This window comes from Syzygium oleosum, unplaced genomic scaffold (genome assembly GCF_021117445.2).
Source record: "Syzygium oleosum isolate NSW1041296 unplaced genomic scaffold, Sole_v2.1 Sole_v2.26, whole genome shotgun sequence".
Taxonomy (NCBI): domain Eukaryota; kingdom Viridiplantae; phylum Streptophyta; class Magnoliopsida; order Myrtales; family Myrtaceae; genus Syzygium; species Syzygium oleosum.
The window spans coordinates 480772-500566 of NW_026607510.1; the positions used below are offsets into that span (position 1 = coordinate 480772).

General features: G+C 39.5%; 1 protein-coding gene across 7 annotated transcripts; it reads right to left on the minus strand.

Moving 5' to 3' along the window:
* Nucleotides 1-3614: 3614 nt before the first annotated feature.
* On the minus strand, nt 3615-19606 carry LOC115682614 (uncharacterized). 7 transcript variants are annotated; one of them, XR_008814493.1, is made up of 21 exons: nt 18997-19606; nt 17776-17838; nt 15083-15429; nt 14890-14989; nt 14726-14803; nt 14559-14618; nt 14354-14458; nt 12524-12634; nt 10543-10584; nt 10314-10460; nt 10052-10236; nt 8706-8992; nt 8497-8618; nt 7925-7967; nt 7744-7835; nt 7187-7235; nt 6673-6740; nt 6448-6564; nt 5116-5173; nt 4774-4819; nt 3615-3993 (listed from the first exon to the last, which is right to left on the minus strand). XR_008814493.1 is itself a non-coding variant. In XM_030606887.2 (21 exons), the coding sequence occupies exons 1-21, from the start codon at nt 19141-19143 to the stop codon at nt 3943-3945; spliced, it is 2262 nt and encodes a 753-aa protein (XP_030462747.1). In that variant the 5' UTR covers nt 19144-19605; the 3' UTR covers nt 3615-3942. The 7 variants fall into 7 exon arrangements, 4 of the variants coding, with proteins under 4 accessions (XP_030462747.1, XP_030462746.1, XP_030462741.1 ...); XM_030606887.2 differs by having other exon boundaries at nt 5116-5216; nt 10380-10427; nt 18997-19605; XM_030606886.2 differs by having other exon boundaries at nt 5116-5216; nt 10380-10460; nt 18997-19605.
* Between the last annotated feature and the right edge of the window lie 189 nt (nt 19607-19795).

A 19795-nucleotide genomic window follows, 5' to 3' on the forward strand; every position in this document is an offset into this window, starting at 1 on the left:
CGGAACTTATAGGGTGGATTCGGGTTATGACACCCTACCCATGCAAGAACCTACATACCCCTGACCATTCATTTGTTGCCTTACGAAAGTACTAAATAATAATCACCATTTGACTTTAGAAACATGTATGACTGACAAAATAGAAATAAGTAACTGCTTGACATCGATCAATAGACCAAATATAAGACATCTTAAAAAAGGCGACACATTAGCAAAAATAAAAATAGGCATTAATGCATTAAAAGCCCTAAAACTTATCGCGAAAGTCCCTAAAACTTGTTGCGAAAGTGCAATTGAGTCCTTAAACTTTCAAAAAGTGCAATCAAATCATAAAACTTGTTAAGTTGGTACAATCAAGTCCTAAAGTTAACATAATCAATTTGTTTAACCGAAAATGCTAATGTGGCATTTTAAAATTAATTTCTTTTTCCTACGTATTTTTATTATTATTATTGTCTTTAAATCTTATTTAAATTAAATTAAAAAGCTAAAATTTATATACAAAAACAACCGTGGAAAAAAAGAAAGAAAGGGAGCCTTGCTGGCCCAGGCGAGGGAACGAGGCTCGCCTAGATTGGGGCGATTCCAGCCCTTGTCAGGGGTTGGCGTCACCTAGACCTGGGCGAGCTCCGCGGGTCCCAAGCGAGGGCAGGCAAGGCGTTGCCCAAATTGGGGCGAGCCTTGAGGGCTCCAGCCAAGGGCCGGTGAGGCCTTGCCCGGGGCTTGGCGAGGGTTGCCAACTCTCGCTTGGGGCCGGTGTTGCTTAGATCTGGGCACCTTTAACCTAGATTTGGGCGTGCCTCGCTGACCCTTTCTTGGGCCGGCCACCATCGCCGAGGGGGCTAGCGATGGGTGACAATGGCAGGGCCCTCCTGGCAAGGCCTCCCCTTCTTTTTTTGTTGTTGTTTTTTAAATAAAATTTTAATTTTTTAATCTAATTTAAATATAAAAATCTAATTTAAATAAGATTTGAAGATAAAAATAATAATTATAATACCACATAGGAGAGAGAAATTAATTTAAAAATGCCACGTCAGCATTCTCTATGTTAAGACTAATTGACGATGTTAACTTTAGGACTCGATTGCACAAACTTGACAAGTTTTAGGACTTGATTACACTTTTTGATAGTTTTAGGATTCAAATGCACTTTCATAATAAGTTTTAGGACTTCTAATGCATTTATCCCATGAAAATATGTGGATGATGGTGACTCGAGAGTGGTCGATTCTTGCATTTACCCGAGCCTAGTGGACCAAATGCATCACCATCGTTGATTTCGGGATCCAATAAAATCAACGTTTGAGATCTACCCTGTTCGGTGGATTTGGGTTCAGGAAAGAAATTTCCCTCCCCTGATTTGCTAGATCTATTATTTTCAAAGGAATGTAGAAGTTCAATCTAAACAATGACTATGATGAACGGGTTCGCTTATTTTTATTCCAAAGTGTGGAAATTTTGAAAAGTGACCACCGAATTATCGCACATCGTTTTGTTCTAACGAGGGATATGTAAATTTATTTAAGCACTTAGACTAATGTTTGGTGCATTTCTCAGTACATCCACTGAATGATGACGGAAGCGTACATGATGTGCTCTTTCAGTCATACACTAAAGTATGAATGATAGGTCCAATTTCAGTCATCCCACAAGCTAGTCGAATGGATCGTGTCACAAATTGATACGACCATTTTTCATAGCATTGAAACTTCGCATGCTCTTTCAGAGGTGCTGTCGTCCCTCTTGAAATATTTTTACATTTGAAGAGACTTGCAAAAGGAGTAGCACCTCTACATGACTGAGAATCCAACTCGACAGACATCTTTTGTTAATATTGGAACACCCGTCCTGTCCTCGTGCATCATTGGTTTTTTTCTTTCATTAGGCAGCAAGACGATGCACATGCGTTCGAGATTTTGAATGGGAGACACTGATGAGGTATTTCACCCAGAATCAGCAAGTAGGCATTTTGGTTCGCCAGGTGAGCATCTCGAGCGCGATTTACAAATGAAATAGGTGACTATCGAGCCAGTGCCAGTCGTTCACACGTATAGCTCCATTTGTGGTGAGTACAGATTTTCTGATGTCCATTTCCGATGAATACATGTTCGCCGGACGGTTTGTGCCACAAGAGCGCTTGGCTATTCATGTCCGAAGGTCAATATGAGAGGATCAAAGTGCTCCACACGTACACGCCATCACGAAATGTGTGTAGATCCACTTCCCAATCCCCTTCCTCGCGGCATGATATACACAGTAAGATTTTCGATAAGATAAGGAGTTCACAGCATGTTGCCTTCGGTATCAACCATGTCGTATTGCATTTGCAAAAGATTTGTTCTCTGATTCACCGTCTAAATCGTATCCCCGAACAACATCAAGTGAATGTATGCTATTGAGGAGGGAGAAGCTTCAACAAGCACATTACAAACTGAAGAATCACCTTGTTCAAGTCACACCCCAAGGACAATTTAAACAGAGCTAGAGGATTCCAAAGCCTTACCCTTTGTCCTTTTACCTGTTTGTAGTTGCTTAGGAGGTGTTTGGTAAGTTACCAAATAGTAAAAATTTCTATTTTTTTGTTTTCAGAATCAATTTGGGAACAGAAATTCGTTTGTTAAATATTTTGTGCCCGGGCACAAATTTGCAAAAAATTGTTCTCAGAATCAGTTTTGGAACAGAATCAAGAAGCAAAAAAAAGTAACTTCTTAATTTTGGAACAATTTTTTCATTTCTGATTCTTCTTGATTTTCTTCTTCCTTTTTGATTTGTTCTTCGTCTTCTTCCCGGTCTGCCATCGGCCCGCCACCGGCCGATCGCCGACGATCGGCCACCGGCGACCGACCACCGATGATGACGAGGTCGGCCTCGCCCAGATCTTACGAGGCCAACCTCGCCAATGCCACCCCGACGACGGCGAGGTCAGCCTCGCCAGATCACGGCGAGGTCGAGCCTCGCCCGCCTTGCCGTCGCCACCCCCGACGATGGCGAGGTCGGCCTCGCCCAACCAAGGCGAAGGCGAGGCTAGGCGAGGCCGACCTCGCCGTCGCGACCGGCGAGGGCCGCGACGCCCTTGCTGGCCTGGCCTGTGGCCGGCAACCAGCCATGGCCAAGGAAAGGAAGGAAAAAAAAGAAAAAAAAAGGTAGAAATATTAAAAAATTCAAAATATTATTAATAAAAAGAAATTTTGTATAGTTACCAAACGCATTTTTGTTCTTTTTCTATTCTAAGAATAAAAATTTTGGATAGTTACCAAACGCCTTCAAATGCTTAGAAATTATTCCCGGGCACAGAATAAAAAAGAATTATTTCTGAGCAGAATCAGTTCCCGGACACAGAATCGTTGCCATGCGCACTTAGCATCCTTTTTCTTCTTTTTCCCGCCACCTCTTCTTTTTTAAACCGAAGAATCACAGGATACATTATCCATTGACATCACTTGAGGACTCAACAAGAATGCGTCGTGCCAATAGTCACATTAGTTGCAAGTCTTCACTTACAATTCCTATGCGGCAAGATCTCATCAAAACCAACCAAAACCAAGACAAATTGTCATACCGGTTCATGAGGCCATGGACACAGAGAGCAATATAAGCTGCTTCAACAAACCATCTTATGAGTAAATACCTCCTCCATATATATTGAGCCAAAACAATAAACAAAATTTTTGTACATGAAGTGAAAAATGCCCTCCTCTGGCTTTCCTTGGGGTTTAATATCAAAAAGATTACAAGAGAAAAGGGTTACAGCCAGAAGGAAAAATGGGTATGTTTCATGCAAAAACTATACAACCAGCCCTCATTCGGTGTACCTGACTCATCTTCAGATAGTCTGAATTCAAAAATGCGAACTATGCTGCACGCTATCCAAAGATTTCGTGTTGCACTTGCAATTCTCAACGAGGCAATGAACTTTTGTGACAGGCGTAAGAGGAGATTTTTTTACTTGTTGAAGAACAGACCCCTTTTCCTCCCTTTTCTTCTTTCACCAGCCTGCATAAGCAACAGAACATGGGCTCTGTGAATTATATGCTTCCATGTATATGTCTGTACTCAGGTTAGTAAATATGTCAGTCGCTCAGAACTCAGAAGAAAACAGACTGATGTTTATGGTCCTTGAGTGAGACCAAGTGAGTCAATTGTTGGGGCCCTAATGAAACATGGTGATGGCAAGTGCAAACACATAATGGGTAAATTGAGTTATCGTCAAATGTGAAGTTTGATCTTGGACCCCTTTTAAGGGTTGCTGCTTCACTTGATTCCCTTGGCTAATTTAGGTTGTGATATTAAGAGCAGTCAATAATCCCTTTCCCTTGCTATGGGTTTGCTTTACTTTATGAAAACTTTGACAAAGGCATTCAAATTGTCAGATCTTGTAGATCATAGAGACTGCAACAGATGCTTCTTCTGAATCTATTGTTACCCCTTGATATCTTTTAACCGAATTTCTACACGCACAATATATGTTGCTCGGGCTCTATGAAGGGTGAAAAACAGAATAAAAATGATGATTAGGAAGTAGATTTTGTGAATATTGGGGACTCTGGTTTTTCCTACTTTCACGTAGGTTCAATCAACATTCTGAGATTGACTGTGAAAGATGATGGTACTCATTATCTGCGCAAGAAAGAAACCATTCTTTTACTGGTCCAGGGACAATGTAGCCTGCCCAGCTCTCTGAACCGCATTATCCAGCTCTCTGAACCGCATTATAATTCGCACAAGTATATTAATAAGGAGAGAGAAGTGATGAGAAGAAAAACAGAAAAATACCCTTAAGATGAACATCCTCAGAGTAAGCACAATCGTATCCCTTGAGCTGCAGGCAGAGAGAACAGCAATTACATTCCACATAATGTCAAATAACAGGATCATAAGAAAATCCTTCCCCTGAACTAGCATATAACTTGTTCATTCCTTCCTTTTCTCTCTTTCAGTTGAGGAACAGTGCCACCATAATTCTTTGCCATCCACATTAGACAAAACATGCCGTGTCAAAAATATTTGCATCTCATTGGCCTCTATTCCAAAGACAACACATTTTAAATCTGATAGGGATCTCAGATGGCATAGGAAGTATCAATCCTCCATAACATAACAAGAATGGATCATTACCAGCTAATGTCTTCTTCGTCGTTTTCTGCTCTCAAGAGATGCTCACTGTCATTTGAACCTGTTATGCAGAACGCAGTGTCATCTCCATAAGGAATTGTAATCTGCAGGGGAAGAAAAGGGAATCTCAGACAAAGCTACCACTCAACTCTAGTCCAATTACGAAGTTAATATATTGATGTTTGCTAAGAAAATAACAACAGGTTTGAACTGATAAGACTTCCTTTCATTACAGCACATCTTTTCCTAGTCATTTGACATTCAATTCATGCTTCGACCTAAAATGTTGTCCACATCAAGAAAGCTAAAGCATCAAAATATAACATTTTTACTATTGTTCTACATCCAGCATTTGTATCCCCGTTTCAGCAAGAAAGTACCCACCACTTCAGGCTTTGCACACTCCAAACTTCATGGTGGAGAGCGTTGATGACCATATTCGTGATTGAGTTACAACAATGACCATGATAATGATAGTACTAAATCATGGAAATGTACACAAATCTTATATGCACAACAGCCTTTTGGTTATGCATGTCGAATATGGAAACAGTGACAAAGGATGACGAACACCATACACCAAGAATTCTTCTAGTCAAATATACTATCATTTATTTCTCTTCCTTCCAGAGATTGATATTGGCTAATAAACTGACTTCTCGAGTTCCAGTTCACCAGTATAAAAATAACTATATATATATGAACATTCAAGCTCGACACATTCTCCCATAGGTAACTTGGACAACAGAAGTATCAAAAGAAAGCTAGTTAATTTATAGCTACTTTGCTGGGGACAAGGACATGCAGAATGCAATCCAGTTGCAGTTGCTTCCACATTCTCCTACGTTTGAGGCATCTACACAAAATACTATAGCAAAACTATCTCATGCATGTTCTCAACATTTGGAAAAAGGGTTCTTTAATGACGGATCCTCCAAATCTGAATCAAAGTGTTTCTAGTCCCTTCATGAATTTACCGAATCCAATTTAAATTTGATTCACATGCCTCCCTTTCCTTTCCCTCAAAGAACATAGGAGAGGATGAATAATGATGCAGCGTATAAACAAATGAAGCTTTCATTACTCAATTAAACTTTCAAGGTGAAAATTGCATTTACAAATTTAAAAAGGATGTTAAAAACTTAAATTAGAAAAGAACTTAAATGGTCTCAGGCATAATGCAGGTTTAATGATACCAAGTGACGAACTGGGTGAAGTTCTTTTACCCCTATAGGATTGATAAGGCCCCTTGTCTAGAATCAAGCACTTTCATCACAATGTGAGCAACAAATTGATCAGAGTATCAAAAAATGATAAAAAGGAATAAGATCATACTCTTGTATTTGGAGAAAACTTTTCTGTGACTACAACATCGCTGGCAGTACACTTAATGCTGTAACCTTCCCTTTTAACAGCCAATATAGCTGGTTCCCATATGTCAAGATATCTCGTCTGCCATCAACAGCTTACATATAGCCAGTCATGCTTCTTTTAGCAAATGAAGTAGAGAACAATGAACAGTTGAGGCAACAATCACATTTATCATTGAGGATTCCATACCGATAATGAAACTTTGTATGATGCATGCCCTTCATGAAAAGTCTTTTCTATGATATTCTGCATTGGGCCTATGAACAAAGAAAAGAAGAAGTTAGAAGATTTATGGTGCATAAAACAGGGAACAATCCTCACCGACAAACTAAAAACAAAAGTTAGGGAAAATTCTGGGAAACATGAAGCCTGCAGTTTGGCAATTTGGTTATAATCAAGCGACCTGCCAGGTTCAATATAAAGGCTTTCAGCATTGCTTAGTATAACTAGCTACACCACATAGAGAGAAGAAAGCAAAATAATGATGTGCTTCCTTGGCTAATTGGGTAAGTTTGATTGAAAATTCTGCCAGCAGAACATCAAACAAGCATGGCTTCCACAGGTTACAGGAAAATCACTAACTATGACAGTAAATTAAATCATTCCATTCTTTTCACTTTAAAGAGGATAAATGGATGTGATATGAACTACTAATTATAGCAATTATAATACATAGAAGGGTAAGAAGCATAATTTTACGCACCGCATGTAATCTTTCGGTGCTCATTAGCAAATACCTTCACAAGCTCCCCCTAAATTGTGAAGAGGAAAAGTCAGAGGCTAAGTAATTGATATCCAACAAAAGGAGCACATAGAGAGTCTGTAACATGGTTGGTGAAAAAATAATTTCTTGAACTTCAGATTCAGCCTGGTAAAGATGAACGTAATCCGAACGAGATCATACAAGAATAAATTTCTATCAATCAGATGGAAACATATGGAAAACAATCACAACCCAATTCATGCGAATATGCTGAAAATAGGACATAAGCAAGAATCGCTATTAGCATTTAGAAATCCCAATCTCCAACACATGCCTTCTTTATTTTCCCGAAATGTCAAGACTTCAGCCAATACGTGTATGTTCACTCTAGGGCTCTTGATTTCAAGGCTCCTCCCGCATTAAAAACTTGCAGAAAAGCATGACAAAGACCAAGGGAGAAAGGCAGCAAAGCAATGAACAAAAGACATGAACGTTTGATGGTATAACAGCCTGCAAAAACTACCACAGTTGCTGAAGCCAAAATTGAAAATCAATACCTTCCGCTTCCTATTATCCAGTGGTTGAACTTCGATGGCAAGGTACGTTTCAACATCGTCAGCAGTAACAAGATAATTTGGTTGCTTAGCTCCTGTAATAAGGCAATCCTCAGTACCCAGCTTTTAGATAACATATATCAAGAACAAAAAGAAAAATCTAAGTGGAAGCATAAAAACATACCTTCAATATAACTAATCGACCCATCTTCTAAATGACGTACCCACTGTTAAACAGAAAGGCAGTCAACTGTCAGGAATGACAATAACACAATATTTGGGCAAATGAAAGCTTCACAGATGCAAGAAATCCAGAATGGTCAAACATCAGGTATTTTAGATGTGAAAGGATCAACTATAGGCCAACAAGGGGCTGCAAACCCTAATCCAAAAATAGCAGAATGGCCTAACATGATCTAATCCCTATAGGGCATCCTGTGGCTTGAGTCTTATCTTAATATTTGCCCGAACAGGGCTCCTGGTGGTTCAAGATCTTTATCTACGGACAGTAAATCCATGTTACATCTCATGGACTCCCATCAAGTTCAAAGCAACTCCAAGAATCCATAATGTATTACTCTAAAGCTCATTCCTAGAGTTTTCATCTTAAAATAGGAAAAGTACTTTAAAGCTCATTCCTAGATTATAAGAAAAGATGTTTCATCCATCAAAAAAATAAATAACAAAACCTTTCTGCTGTGCCACCTTAGATAACTAATAAAAAGCAAAAGAGTTATTTATGATCCAGAAACACACCTCAAAGTTGCAGCTGGTTGTTCCATTAATGGAGTATCCAGAAGCCTGCAGTTCCTTACCAGGAAATGCATCACCTGAAATTTGGAGGCCATCTATAGCTGGTAATGGATCATCTTCTGCAGCTGAATGACATAAACATTTTTGTTAAAAAATAATTATGACAGAAATGACTAGACAATAACTGAATCCTAACAAGAATGTACTGTTACCCTCTGAAAAGGAAGAAGAAGGTTCTTCAAGAACTGGTGGTAGAAAGGGGGAATATGAAGAGCCGGGATCATCAAGTGGGCCTGTATAGGGGGAGTTCCCAGAAACCCAATTAGCCGGAGACTGTCTCTCATTGTGATTTGCCTCCACATCAGGATCATCCATCTCTGTGTTGCTAACAGGCTCACGAAAAGTGACTTGCTTGGTAGTTTCTTCGCTATGACGGGTGAGAGGTGTGCTGCCCTGAGTAATTGCAAAGTGTCCTGCCACATCACGGGTGACAGGACCCCTGATAACACCAACAGAGTAAATTAGTGCACCACATTTTCAACAATCTTTTGTGATGGGTCTTGTTAATAAGTACCCAGGGGTCACTAGTTAAGACCACCAAAAATTCAAATAATGCACATCAACACACTTTGAAAGAGCAACAACACATTTTGGAAAAGTCACCTGCTTCAAATTGACATATTTATTAAGCACAATCAATGAGGCTTAACAAGTGCCCTAGGGGCACTCTTTAACATTTTCCTTTTCTGGTAACTGATTCATGACATCACATTCATATCAAGACAATGCCCGACAACTCCAGTAAAATATTTTCTGCTTCCCTTTTCAATAGAAAATGGTCAAACTACCTTGAAAATAAGGACAGCATTTTATAGTACATGTTGAAGTATTGTCCCACATAGCTTGACAACGGGTCCTAAATGCTCTTTATATTCATATGGTCTCCTTCCACCTATCAGTTTAAGCTTTTGAGTTGAATTTTCTAACCGTAAATGAAGGGGTCAAAGAAACTCTACAGTTAACGGACTCGGTCCACCCAAGGACTCATTTTCCTAGAAGTTCATTGCACACGTGGAAAAAGGCATTTGTAGAAAAAAGATACAGTAGCAATAAACCATAAAGCCAAAAAAGTTCAACATTTGCTAAGAAGGTCAGTATCGGCACAAAACCAACATAAGGAGTCTGCACCCTGTGAATTCAAATCTTCTGTGCTAGAGAACTGATAAGACATCACGAACTCCTCCCCCCTTTTAAAGAGCTACAGAATGTTTGATAGAAAAATGCATGCGCCAATACTAAAAATTTATTGCCGTAATCACATGGTCTACTGCAAGATTCATAGGCATGCAGCCTTGTTCACATTGAGGAACACTTAGAGTAGACAAAACTAGGAATTTCACATTTGTCAAGTCCGAAAGCAGCATAAGGCAGAACTTAAGTATGCGCGAACAATCAACACAATAATTCAACGAAGACTGAACCCACCAACAAATGCAGATGGTTGAAATGTGTTACAATCAGTTCACAGTTGCAGTAGGCTCCATTTGACCAAGCTCACCTGCTTGCAAGGGGTGAATACCTCCCTATGTCATCAGGTTCCATGTTTTTGGGCAGGACACCTCCCAAAGCTGTCTGATGGGCATTCAATGCATCCCATCCAGCATTTGGCTGAGCATCAGAAGAAACTGGTGCATTTCCTAGGGAAAAAGCAGGCTGTGGCACCAATTCTAGTCCATTTCTCCTCTGGCAAGAAAAACTGCACGTATTAGGCTAGATGATTCACAAGCAAAAGGAACCGAGATCTAAATACACGTGCATACTGAAGTCATCAATGCTGCACCAATAGAATGAGCGGGCGACTGTGGTGCGAAACTTGACGGACTTGCCTCTGAATTCCAAGGGGCCAATTGAAAGTGTGATTCTTTCAGTTTGGTCTGAAGCAACAAAGAAGATAATTTGTTGAACCCCTAAAATAAGATGAGCTTAAATACTAAATTTGACATCAAATGTTGGATGATATTGCTGACATCTCAAATCTAGGTCACACACCTCAGTAACATTTAACTGCTCTTGCAGATGCTTAAAAAGAACCTGCAAGAAAGACATCCATTGGAACAGAAATCAAACATCTCTTGCATGATGCGGCTATGAACTTCACCAGTAAAAACCGATAGCAATCTAGTAAAATCTATTAGACACAATTTCTATGTTCAATTTATGTCTGACACTACCCATGCAGTTCGTGTGGCAGCCACGAGAATGAGAATAGTTTTGGATAGTATCACATAATCATTAATGTATGAAGCATGCCCCAGATTTATTTTGGGAAAGTCAAAAACTAATAGAGAAGAAGGGGCACAAATAGAAATTCAGAGAGGAAAAAGATATGAAAACAGTTAATAGCGTCACATACTCGAGGAAATTCCAGAGTCCAAACAATCTAAACAGATTTCAAGAGGAACTGAAACGCCAATTTTTCCATTTCCCAACTGCAAGCTCCTATCCATTAAAAGATTTGATACAGGCCATAGGCAGCAAGCGCTCCTATCTTTCCCTTTCTCTTACCTTTTTTACCATCTTCAGATGCAACTATGCGGTTCTGCATTCACCCAAAAAAATGTAGCTCTTCTTTTTATGGTTCATGCAATGAATTATTTGATTACAAGATCATGTGTTTAACAAAGTTCCACCACTGAGAAACCATGCTGTTCGCTGTGGCAGCCATGAGGACGAGAGTAGGTCTCAATAGTGTTACATGCTTATACTGGAATGAAGCATCTCAAGATTTATATTGGGAAAGATAAAACCTATTAAGAAAAAGATTTTATTAACAAAAAATAGAAAGTAGGGCTATATCTTGGGCTGGAAATTTGAGTTGTCAGCATATTCAGGTCAATTTTTATGTCGTTATGAAATTTGTTTCAACATTATTACTGAGGGTTTTCCATTAAAAATGATTGAAAACATGGTCATTCGTGTTAGCTTTGAGTAAGTCATTGTATTCCTGTTTTTCTCAGTAAATTCATGTCATGTTAGAGTCATGTTAGGAATTGCCACACCTGGCTTAATCAAAGTGCATGACAAAATCAATAGACGACCCAAAAAGGAAAAAAACGTGCTGCCAGTTTATCATGTCAATCTCTAAGCAAGATTACAGAGTAAAAACAATTTCAACAGATTTCAATGGAAAAACTAAAATGCTAACTATTCCACCAAATTGCACACTCTTCTTCCATAAAATATTCAATACAAACAATGGGAGCAAGTGCCGATTGTTTGTCTTTTCTCTTTCCATATATACTGTCTTTAGAAGTTACCATGTTAACTTTTCGTTTAAGTTCATATGTACATTGGTTACTACACAAAGTGCTACCACAGAATCGAATAGGAGAAATTTGGCCGGGCTTGGGACATTCAGGACAGCAATGACGGTATTATCACAATTTATTCTAGAAGTGATCACTAGACAGCAAAATCTTTTTCAAATTCCATATGGAAGCAAGTTTGATCCTCTTTTGATTTGCCAGCTATATCAGTGCATTTTTAGCTTCTCCATAAATCTATCCTTTGTTTGGTTGAGACCTTTAGGTAAAAATATTACAAAAGCTCTGACATTTAACTACTAAAGCTCTTGCTTCAAAAACAAAATCAACACACGGAGGGTGCATTTATTTCACGGAAAATCAACGATTTGAAGAATGTTTTCCCTAAAATGACCGTTTATATCGCTTACAAAAATGAATAAATGAAAAACAATTATTATCATAAACGATATTTAGGCATAGATTGTTGTAGTAAATGAAATTTTTTTCCATTCACTAATTTTTCTAAGCAATACAAACTATCATTTTCAGTAAATGTTTTCCATACCATTGATTTTCTGTGTAATAAAGGCACCCTTAAAAAAATTATAATAAGTCCTAGTCTACAAGGAAGGCACAAGATATACTTCTGATAAGAAAAAGTTTATCAATAGACAAAACTGTTCAAGAACATCATGAATATATAAGAACAGAGAAACAAGACATACTTTGACATTGCTAACAATTGACTGAGCATCGAGGACTGGAGGCTGCAGAGAATACTCTGCAAGGATAGGCAGCAAAGATGACACAAACATCAATCTTTCTTGCTGTGCAGCCTGTGAGAACAAAAACAAGAACCTCAAAATTTGCTTTTTCCTAAACATTGAGAGAGGAGTAAGATATCCAAATTAGATTTGTTTATGATGATACTACACTAATTGTACAAGTGTTTCATTCACTCCTACTGTTTCGGCAATGGCACATTTTGGCACCAGAATTTAACAATATCTTGCAGTAATCAAAAGACCTATATGTGTAGTGGCTGACCCAGATTTTAGACCTAGGGTTGGGGAAACTAGATTTCTCTGAAAAGCCTAAACATAGTGTCCCAATTTATATTCTTACGTTGAAATATAGAACTTCCATAAAAGTTTCCTTTATGCCGGTTGATCTTTCATTTAATTAAGGAAGAGAGAGAGAGAGAGAGAGAGAGAGAGAGAGAGAGAGAGAGAGAGAGAGAGAGAGAAGTTATGCTTCTGATTTTTACAAAAGGGAAGCAAGACTCCTATTTGAGGAGGCCCATATTTATTTTGTTATTTTTACAGAAAATGATAGAACATTTAATTTACACATAAATATATGTAGATAGTTCTTAATTTTTACTTTGTTTTATTTATCTCAGGAACACGAGGTTCTAATTCTTGTAAGTTGAACCATGCACATGTCATGGTCTTGTAAAAACATCATTTCTTAGTGACTTTGAGATTCCTCTTTTCCCTTATTCAAGTCAGAAAATCAATGGCCACAATTTAATAGGACAAGGTCGAAATTATATTAACTCAGTGTGAACCACTTAAAAGGAGTAGATGCATAAAAATAACGTGTACCACTTGAGTTTATCTCAGCTTTGAAATCAGTAGACAAACTTTTTACCACGTTATTCATTTCTTTTTACAGGTAAAAAAAATAGGGCACCAAGGGGGTGCATACTCATATACAAAAAGAGCTCATCTAACCAAAGCCATTTGCAAAACACCTCTCAAAATCATATCAACCGAGGCATTTGCATCCATAAGCAAGTTTCCACTAATGAAAGATCATGTGACATGTGCATAAGTATGTCACATGTCACCTTGTGATGGCTATTACATATTCATGCATAAACAAATCTAGAGAATGTCGATGCATTTCAAATGTGCACATAATTCATCTCATAGTTTTGTTGAAATAACAAAATTTCAAATAAAGAATAACTATTGGCTCAAAGATATTATATAACTGTTATTTTGCCAAGTTTCCGATTTCATTTTCCTTAATTAAAATTGAAATGTATTGTTATTCCGTATGGAGTCATGTACTATTTACAAGACTATGGATCACCCATTCTGGGAACCATTAGTAGTTACTAGTGGCAAGAACTTTGGAAGTATCGACAAGAAAGCCACCATTAGACGGGCGGAACTCACATAATTAAAGACTGGTCCCATATAAAGGGGTTATTCTCTAAGTTCAGTGGGGACGGTGGCAAATCTCCGCCCCCGGGTCCGCTGGTGCCTATATGAGGAGCAAGTACCCAAAAAAAGTGAATAGGCCTTTGACACAAGTTAATGGGAACCCACAGAAAGTCTGCAGCTTACAATGTAAATGCATTTCCATACCATACATATCAAAAAAGTTTTCCCTAAGCTGAAATATTAGAGAAACAAAGGTGTTCTTCATGAAATAAAGCGAGAATTAAACACATAATGAGATATTTTAGCGAGATACTAAAAGCATGCACGCTATCAAAGTTTACCATTATACAAAAAAGCTTCCCTAGGACAAGAAAAGCATACCTGCAATTGGTATGATAAACGAATATTTTCCTCCATTATGTCTTGCCTATATGACAGAGCTTTGGACGCAGCATCAACGAGGTCCTGCTGCTGCTGATCAAAGGCCTACGTTTCCAAAACAGAGGGCAAAGGTCCATTGCATGGATAAGGAAGGCGAACCAGAATTGGAGAAGTAGAGAGTAATGACCAATCGAAGGCTTCCTACCATACGCATATAAGCAATTCGCTTCTCCAAAACATACTTTTCATTTCGTACTTGTGCTTCCTACAACAAGATTAACTTGTATCACTTCCAAACCCTACTTAATCCAGAAGCAGACTCAAGTAAAAGCCCACTCAGTCAAACAAGCGACCACCACATATCACTCTCACCTTCACTAAATAATCTGACAAATGTCTCCTTAACTGCACAATCTCTTGTTCCTGTTCCTGAACCTTATGAATGAGATCCTACAAATATCGTTTCATTCATAAACTAATACAGTCAACACAAATATCAGAAGAAAAAAGGAATTGTGGAATTATCTCACAGCAACCTGTTTCTGGAGGCTGCTAGAATTATTCACTTCAGCCATCTGCATAAGCCCATGTCCAGAGAAATTATGTCTTCTATCATAATCTCCTTCAGTTCGATATCTACAAAGCACACAATGCTGCCTAAGATAGTATACATCTCAACACTGACTTATTGATCACTTTAAGATGGATTGTTCGAATCAAATGCAGAACCTGTTAGGAGAAAAAGATGTCGCTGACGGTGATGATAACTGAGAAAAGCCAGTATTATCGGTGGGAACCTGAGGACCGGGAAGAACTTTTAATGTCCCATTAACCTTATTGCTTTCAGAGTGGGCTTCCTCCTGAGAATGTCTGGCAGCATTCTGATTACTTAGCTTCACCTCCTTATGAACAATAATAGTACCAGCTTGATCACGTGGAGAAGTGCCTCGTATGCGGTTAACGCCATCTTCTGGATTTCCCACAGATGGTATAGATTGATGAGCATCATGAACTCCGTGTAGAAGGCCATCAGGTGCCCCAACAGCATGTCTTGAAGCCATTGATTCATATGATTTCTGCCAGAGAAAGAGTCCATTAATAGTCACGTCTCATTAGTACTAATGACTCCTGATGTTTCCTGATCAATGTGTAGTTGATGAATACAAAAATCAAAAGCTGGGTCGCAAAATTACAAAGCACAAAAAAGTGAAATTGCATAATGCAGTAAATACTGTTTATTAACATGAGGTCCCTCTTTCCTAAAATTCAAAAAAAAAAAAAAACCCCCCATTCTCCCAATCAATCATCCACCAAAACCCTGAGTCCACGAGACCAATAGGCACTCCACCTCCTATTTACTATATCCACATATCCTTCATGCTCCTTGGCTAAACATGGCAGAAGCATCTGCTGCTGGATGGTGGTACTGTTGTCATACTTATCTTGGCATGTTAGGGCATGTTTGGAATGACATTGTCCTTTTATTTTCTACTTGAACTTCTTAATTTAGCATTTGAGATTTGACTTCTATTTTACACAAGGCCTCAATAATCAAACCATATGCACATTAACATTTAGTCATTTGGAATCATTTCATAATTTCTCAAGATTAATATAATATTTTGCTAAGATAGGAAGCTCGATAAGTATGATTGGACTTCTTTTAAGCTGCCCTGTTTCCCATTCAACTCATTTCGTTTTTTATCTGTACTGACAAAGTGGGTCATGCAAAAGGGTGTGACAGGACAAGAGCTAAACTTCATGCAAAAAGTTGATCTAATGTCTTGCAATACAAAATCATAAACCCTGGATGAAACATCAACCTTTGACAACCCTCCCACGTGACCACACTTGCAACTCAAGCCAAGAACTCATGAATTGAAGTTATACAGATGCTAAAGGAAGAGAAAGGCGTTGTGATGAAAGCAAGATGAACATCATATAGATGGGCATATCCTACAGTTAATCCTTAAAATGAAGGAGAGTTGAAGTTCTGAATATTCAACCAAAATGTTGGAGATGGTGTACAAATAATGAGAATCTGTTCTGTAGGCTAAATCGAAAGTGAAGACCAATGGCATAAGCAATGACAAACTATGTGTAAGTATGGAGAAAGAGATAGTGCCGGTCACCTTAACGGCTTCAATGCAAAATCCTCCTATGACACAGGCCCCTAAAGAGTCATGCAAATAAGCCATAGTCCATCAGAATCTCATCTTGAAGTCTACTTGACCACCTAGAGCATCTATTTTGGCTTCTGATAAAATCCTGACTTTGGATTATCTCTGGAGAAGGTGCATAGCAGAAAAATAGGTCTATTTGAGGGGGCCTAGAGTGGCTTAGACAAAACTCATCATGAATGGAGCATCATTGCCAAAGCTCCTAGGTATATCTAAGTTAAAGTGTCCCACAATGCTTGTCCATGGAGATTGTAATGGCTTAAGCTTTCGGGTTGAATTTTCTGACACGATATCATAGGCAGGTTCCACCTAGTTTACTTCCCACATGTGACGCCCTTTTTGTCAATTCCTCGTGCCGCTCTCAATCCAGTTTGCACACGAGAGGAGGCGTTAAGTGTCCTACGTAGCTTATATGAGCCTCATGTACACGTAAATCCCCCTCCACTTAATCGCACAACTTTTGAGTTGGACATTCTAATAATCTACATTTCAAGTAGATGAACATGCTAGTGAAGAAAATGATCTTTAATTGAAAAAGAAAGAACCTGGTGGAACAGAATACCGAAAAATCTTCGAGTCCAGTGTCAAGTGAAAGATTCCCTCACAAGTTGTATGAGAGTTGGAATGATACATGCATCTATATGTTAACAATATCTTTCTCACTGGTAAAATGCCTTCTTGGCCTTCAGCTAAAATAGTTAAACTATTTTTCCTTCACAACAAAGGGTCCAAAGATTGAATTAATTAGTACAGCGTGAATTGACCGTGAGTTATGCAGCCAAGCTTATTCAGTCTTAGACATACTTGGCCGTAAACAAGTATGGTGTTAAGGGAAATTACTTCTTGAAAAGAGTAGTTAGTTAATTCCTTCACATGCTCACTATACCAAATAATTTGGATACACTACCCCTTCAACCGCTCCAAAAGCCAAACATAAGACAGAATCAACAACTGCTTGACATCGTCAGGCTATAATTTTAATGATAGAGAGACGGCATAAAAGCTAGGGCCAGATTAAGGAAATATTGTTGTTATGTTCAGAATGAAAATGTCCAAACTACAACTCTTTTGGCTATCAAGATAGAAGATCATAACACTAACTAAGAATAAATAGAAAAGTGCAAAGACCATCAGATGCATGTCTATATGTACAGGTATTATACATTTAAATAATACACATTTTCAGTGCAAACATGTGTACAATTAAACTATTCTGCACCAACAAAAGTACCTATTACTTACATATCTTTCCAGTTCCTGCATTTTTTCCTGTAGCTCGGTCCTCAGCCGAACATTCTCCTCCACCTGTCAAAAGTGACATGGAAAATTAAGATCATCCTCTTGTCAAATTTCAATGTCACAGCATTGCAGCCTACAGCAGCAACTATAACTTTAAGCGTGTAATTAACTTCGGCTAGCAACATGTAGGATTATTGCAGAACACCGTGAGACATGAAAGTGCAAGCTATCAGTTCATAGTTGAGCACGTCATTTACTTGCGATAAGTAAAGTTACAGTAAAAGGCACCAGGCGATGCCCAACTCCCGCGCAAGATAAGCTTTTATGTCCACTTGATAACAAGTGTGACACCCTCAATGGTGTACTAGGAGGACAATTTCTCACCCCTTCAGTTGTCAAGTAGGAAATTGCAAAATAATGGGGTCAAGAAAGAGTTGACCAAGTAATGCGCTACACACAACTGAAAATGTCAAACCCTGAATGAACTTGAAAACTGCTTGTTCACTGCTTTGTCATGGTGATATGGGTGTTAGGCTGCAGAGGTTATGGAGGTTCTCTGTGGAAGATGCTCCTCTTGGGAGAAGGGTGGGGGTGGGGGTGGCGGTGGGGTTGAAAGTTCTCTTATAGAAGATGGTTTTTTGAGATTTGTCATGCAGAAGCCTCTACAAAATACATTGCTAGAGCCATTTCCCCCAAAACATAGGTCCTTGCCAAACAATTTCTTCCGTTTCAAAGTATGACCACCTACATTTCCGCCCAGGTGAGGTTGAACTAGGGCTCTTCATACACCTCATCTACAATCAAAGATAGTAACCTGTACGATGCTAAGTATCCAAACAACATACGTGTTCCAATCATACTAGTGAGCAGCAAGGTCGCCAAATCAACCATCTAATCAATGAATTGCATTGACGCATCCAAAAGAAAAAGCCCGTTGGGTACATAATTAGCAGGTAAAGTTCAGATACCCCACAACCCTTCCAGCATGTTCACACAGTATGAGGGTTCACAACCAGTCCAATCATGAACCGAAACGGCTACACGATGGTTCCCAATCGGGCAAAAATCTTCCGTAGTAGGATTTCTTGGAACTTGGCAGCCACTACAAAGGCTCGCTGATGCTTGAGCCACCTCATGCTTTTGAATTGGGCATCAAATAAACTATCTAGGGGGAGAGAGAGAGTGCGCGTGTGTGACAGAGAGAAAGAGAGAGAGAGGGGGAACCTGCTGTTTAATAGTGGCTTCGGCAGCTTCAACTGCTTTCATGACCTGAAACAAGCTATCGTTGTTGGAGTTGATATTGGACGAACCGTCGTTAAGCGCCATTCCAGAGAACTTATCAGCCAATTTCCCATCAAACCCGTTCTCCATCTCCGACGCCGAGCTCAACCCCAATCAGGGTTCGACCCAGGAAACCCGCGAAATCGACCGGGAATGCTCAAGCTCCCACTTCACTCCGCTCCCACTAGAGCGCACCAATCGCGGGGAGGGAGGGGGGGTCCCCGCTTCCCTTCTCTAGGGCTTCCACCGGAGCCGAGCCCCGTCCCGATTCACGCGATTCCAAGCCCCCCTCTCGCGCCCCCCTCCCGGCGCGGCGCAACCCCTAACGGACCCGCCGGAAAAGCCCCGCGAGGATCAGGAGCCGGAACGGAGGGATCGGGATCGCCGATCGGAGCCCGGCGGACACGGCGAGATCGGTGAAGAGCGACGCATGGCCGTCGCCGCCGCCGCCGCCGCCGTCGTGGTCGTGCCCCTTCCCCCACTCCGCTCTCGAGCTCGCGTGCAGAGAAAAAAGACGCAAAAAGACTCTCCCCTCGTTAACAGCAATTACAACTGTCTCTCTCTCTCTTTCTTCGTGTGTTTTTATGGGATGTTTTCTCATGATGATAGCGCCTCCTCTGCAAATCCCATAAATTTTGTTCATTCAAAAAACATGTCATTCCATAAAAATGAAAATTCAAATGTCATGATTTAATATTGGCTCCCACAAAATCAATCGAATTTCAAAAAAAAAAATTTATTT

Excerpts from the sequence above, each read along its gene's own strand:
- LOC115682614 (XM_030606881.2), bottom strand. The coding sequence starts at position 19,143 with ATGGAGAACGGGTTTGATGGGAAATTGGCTGATAAGTTCTCTGGAATG. Across the intron at positions 15,430-17,775 it reads TGCAGGAACTGGAAAGATAT|AAATCATATGAATCAATGGC; the intron begins GTAAGTAATAGG and ends TTTCTCTGGCAG. Across the intron at positions 8,619-8,705 it reads TTCTTCTTCCTTTTCAGAGG|CTGCAGAAGATGATCCATTA; the intron begins GTAACAGTACAT and ends TATGTCATTCAG.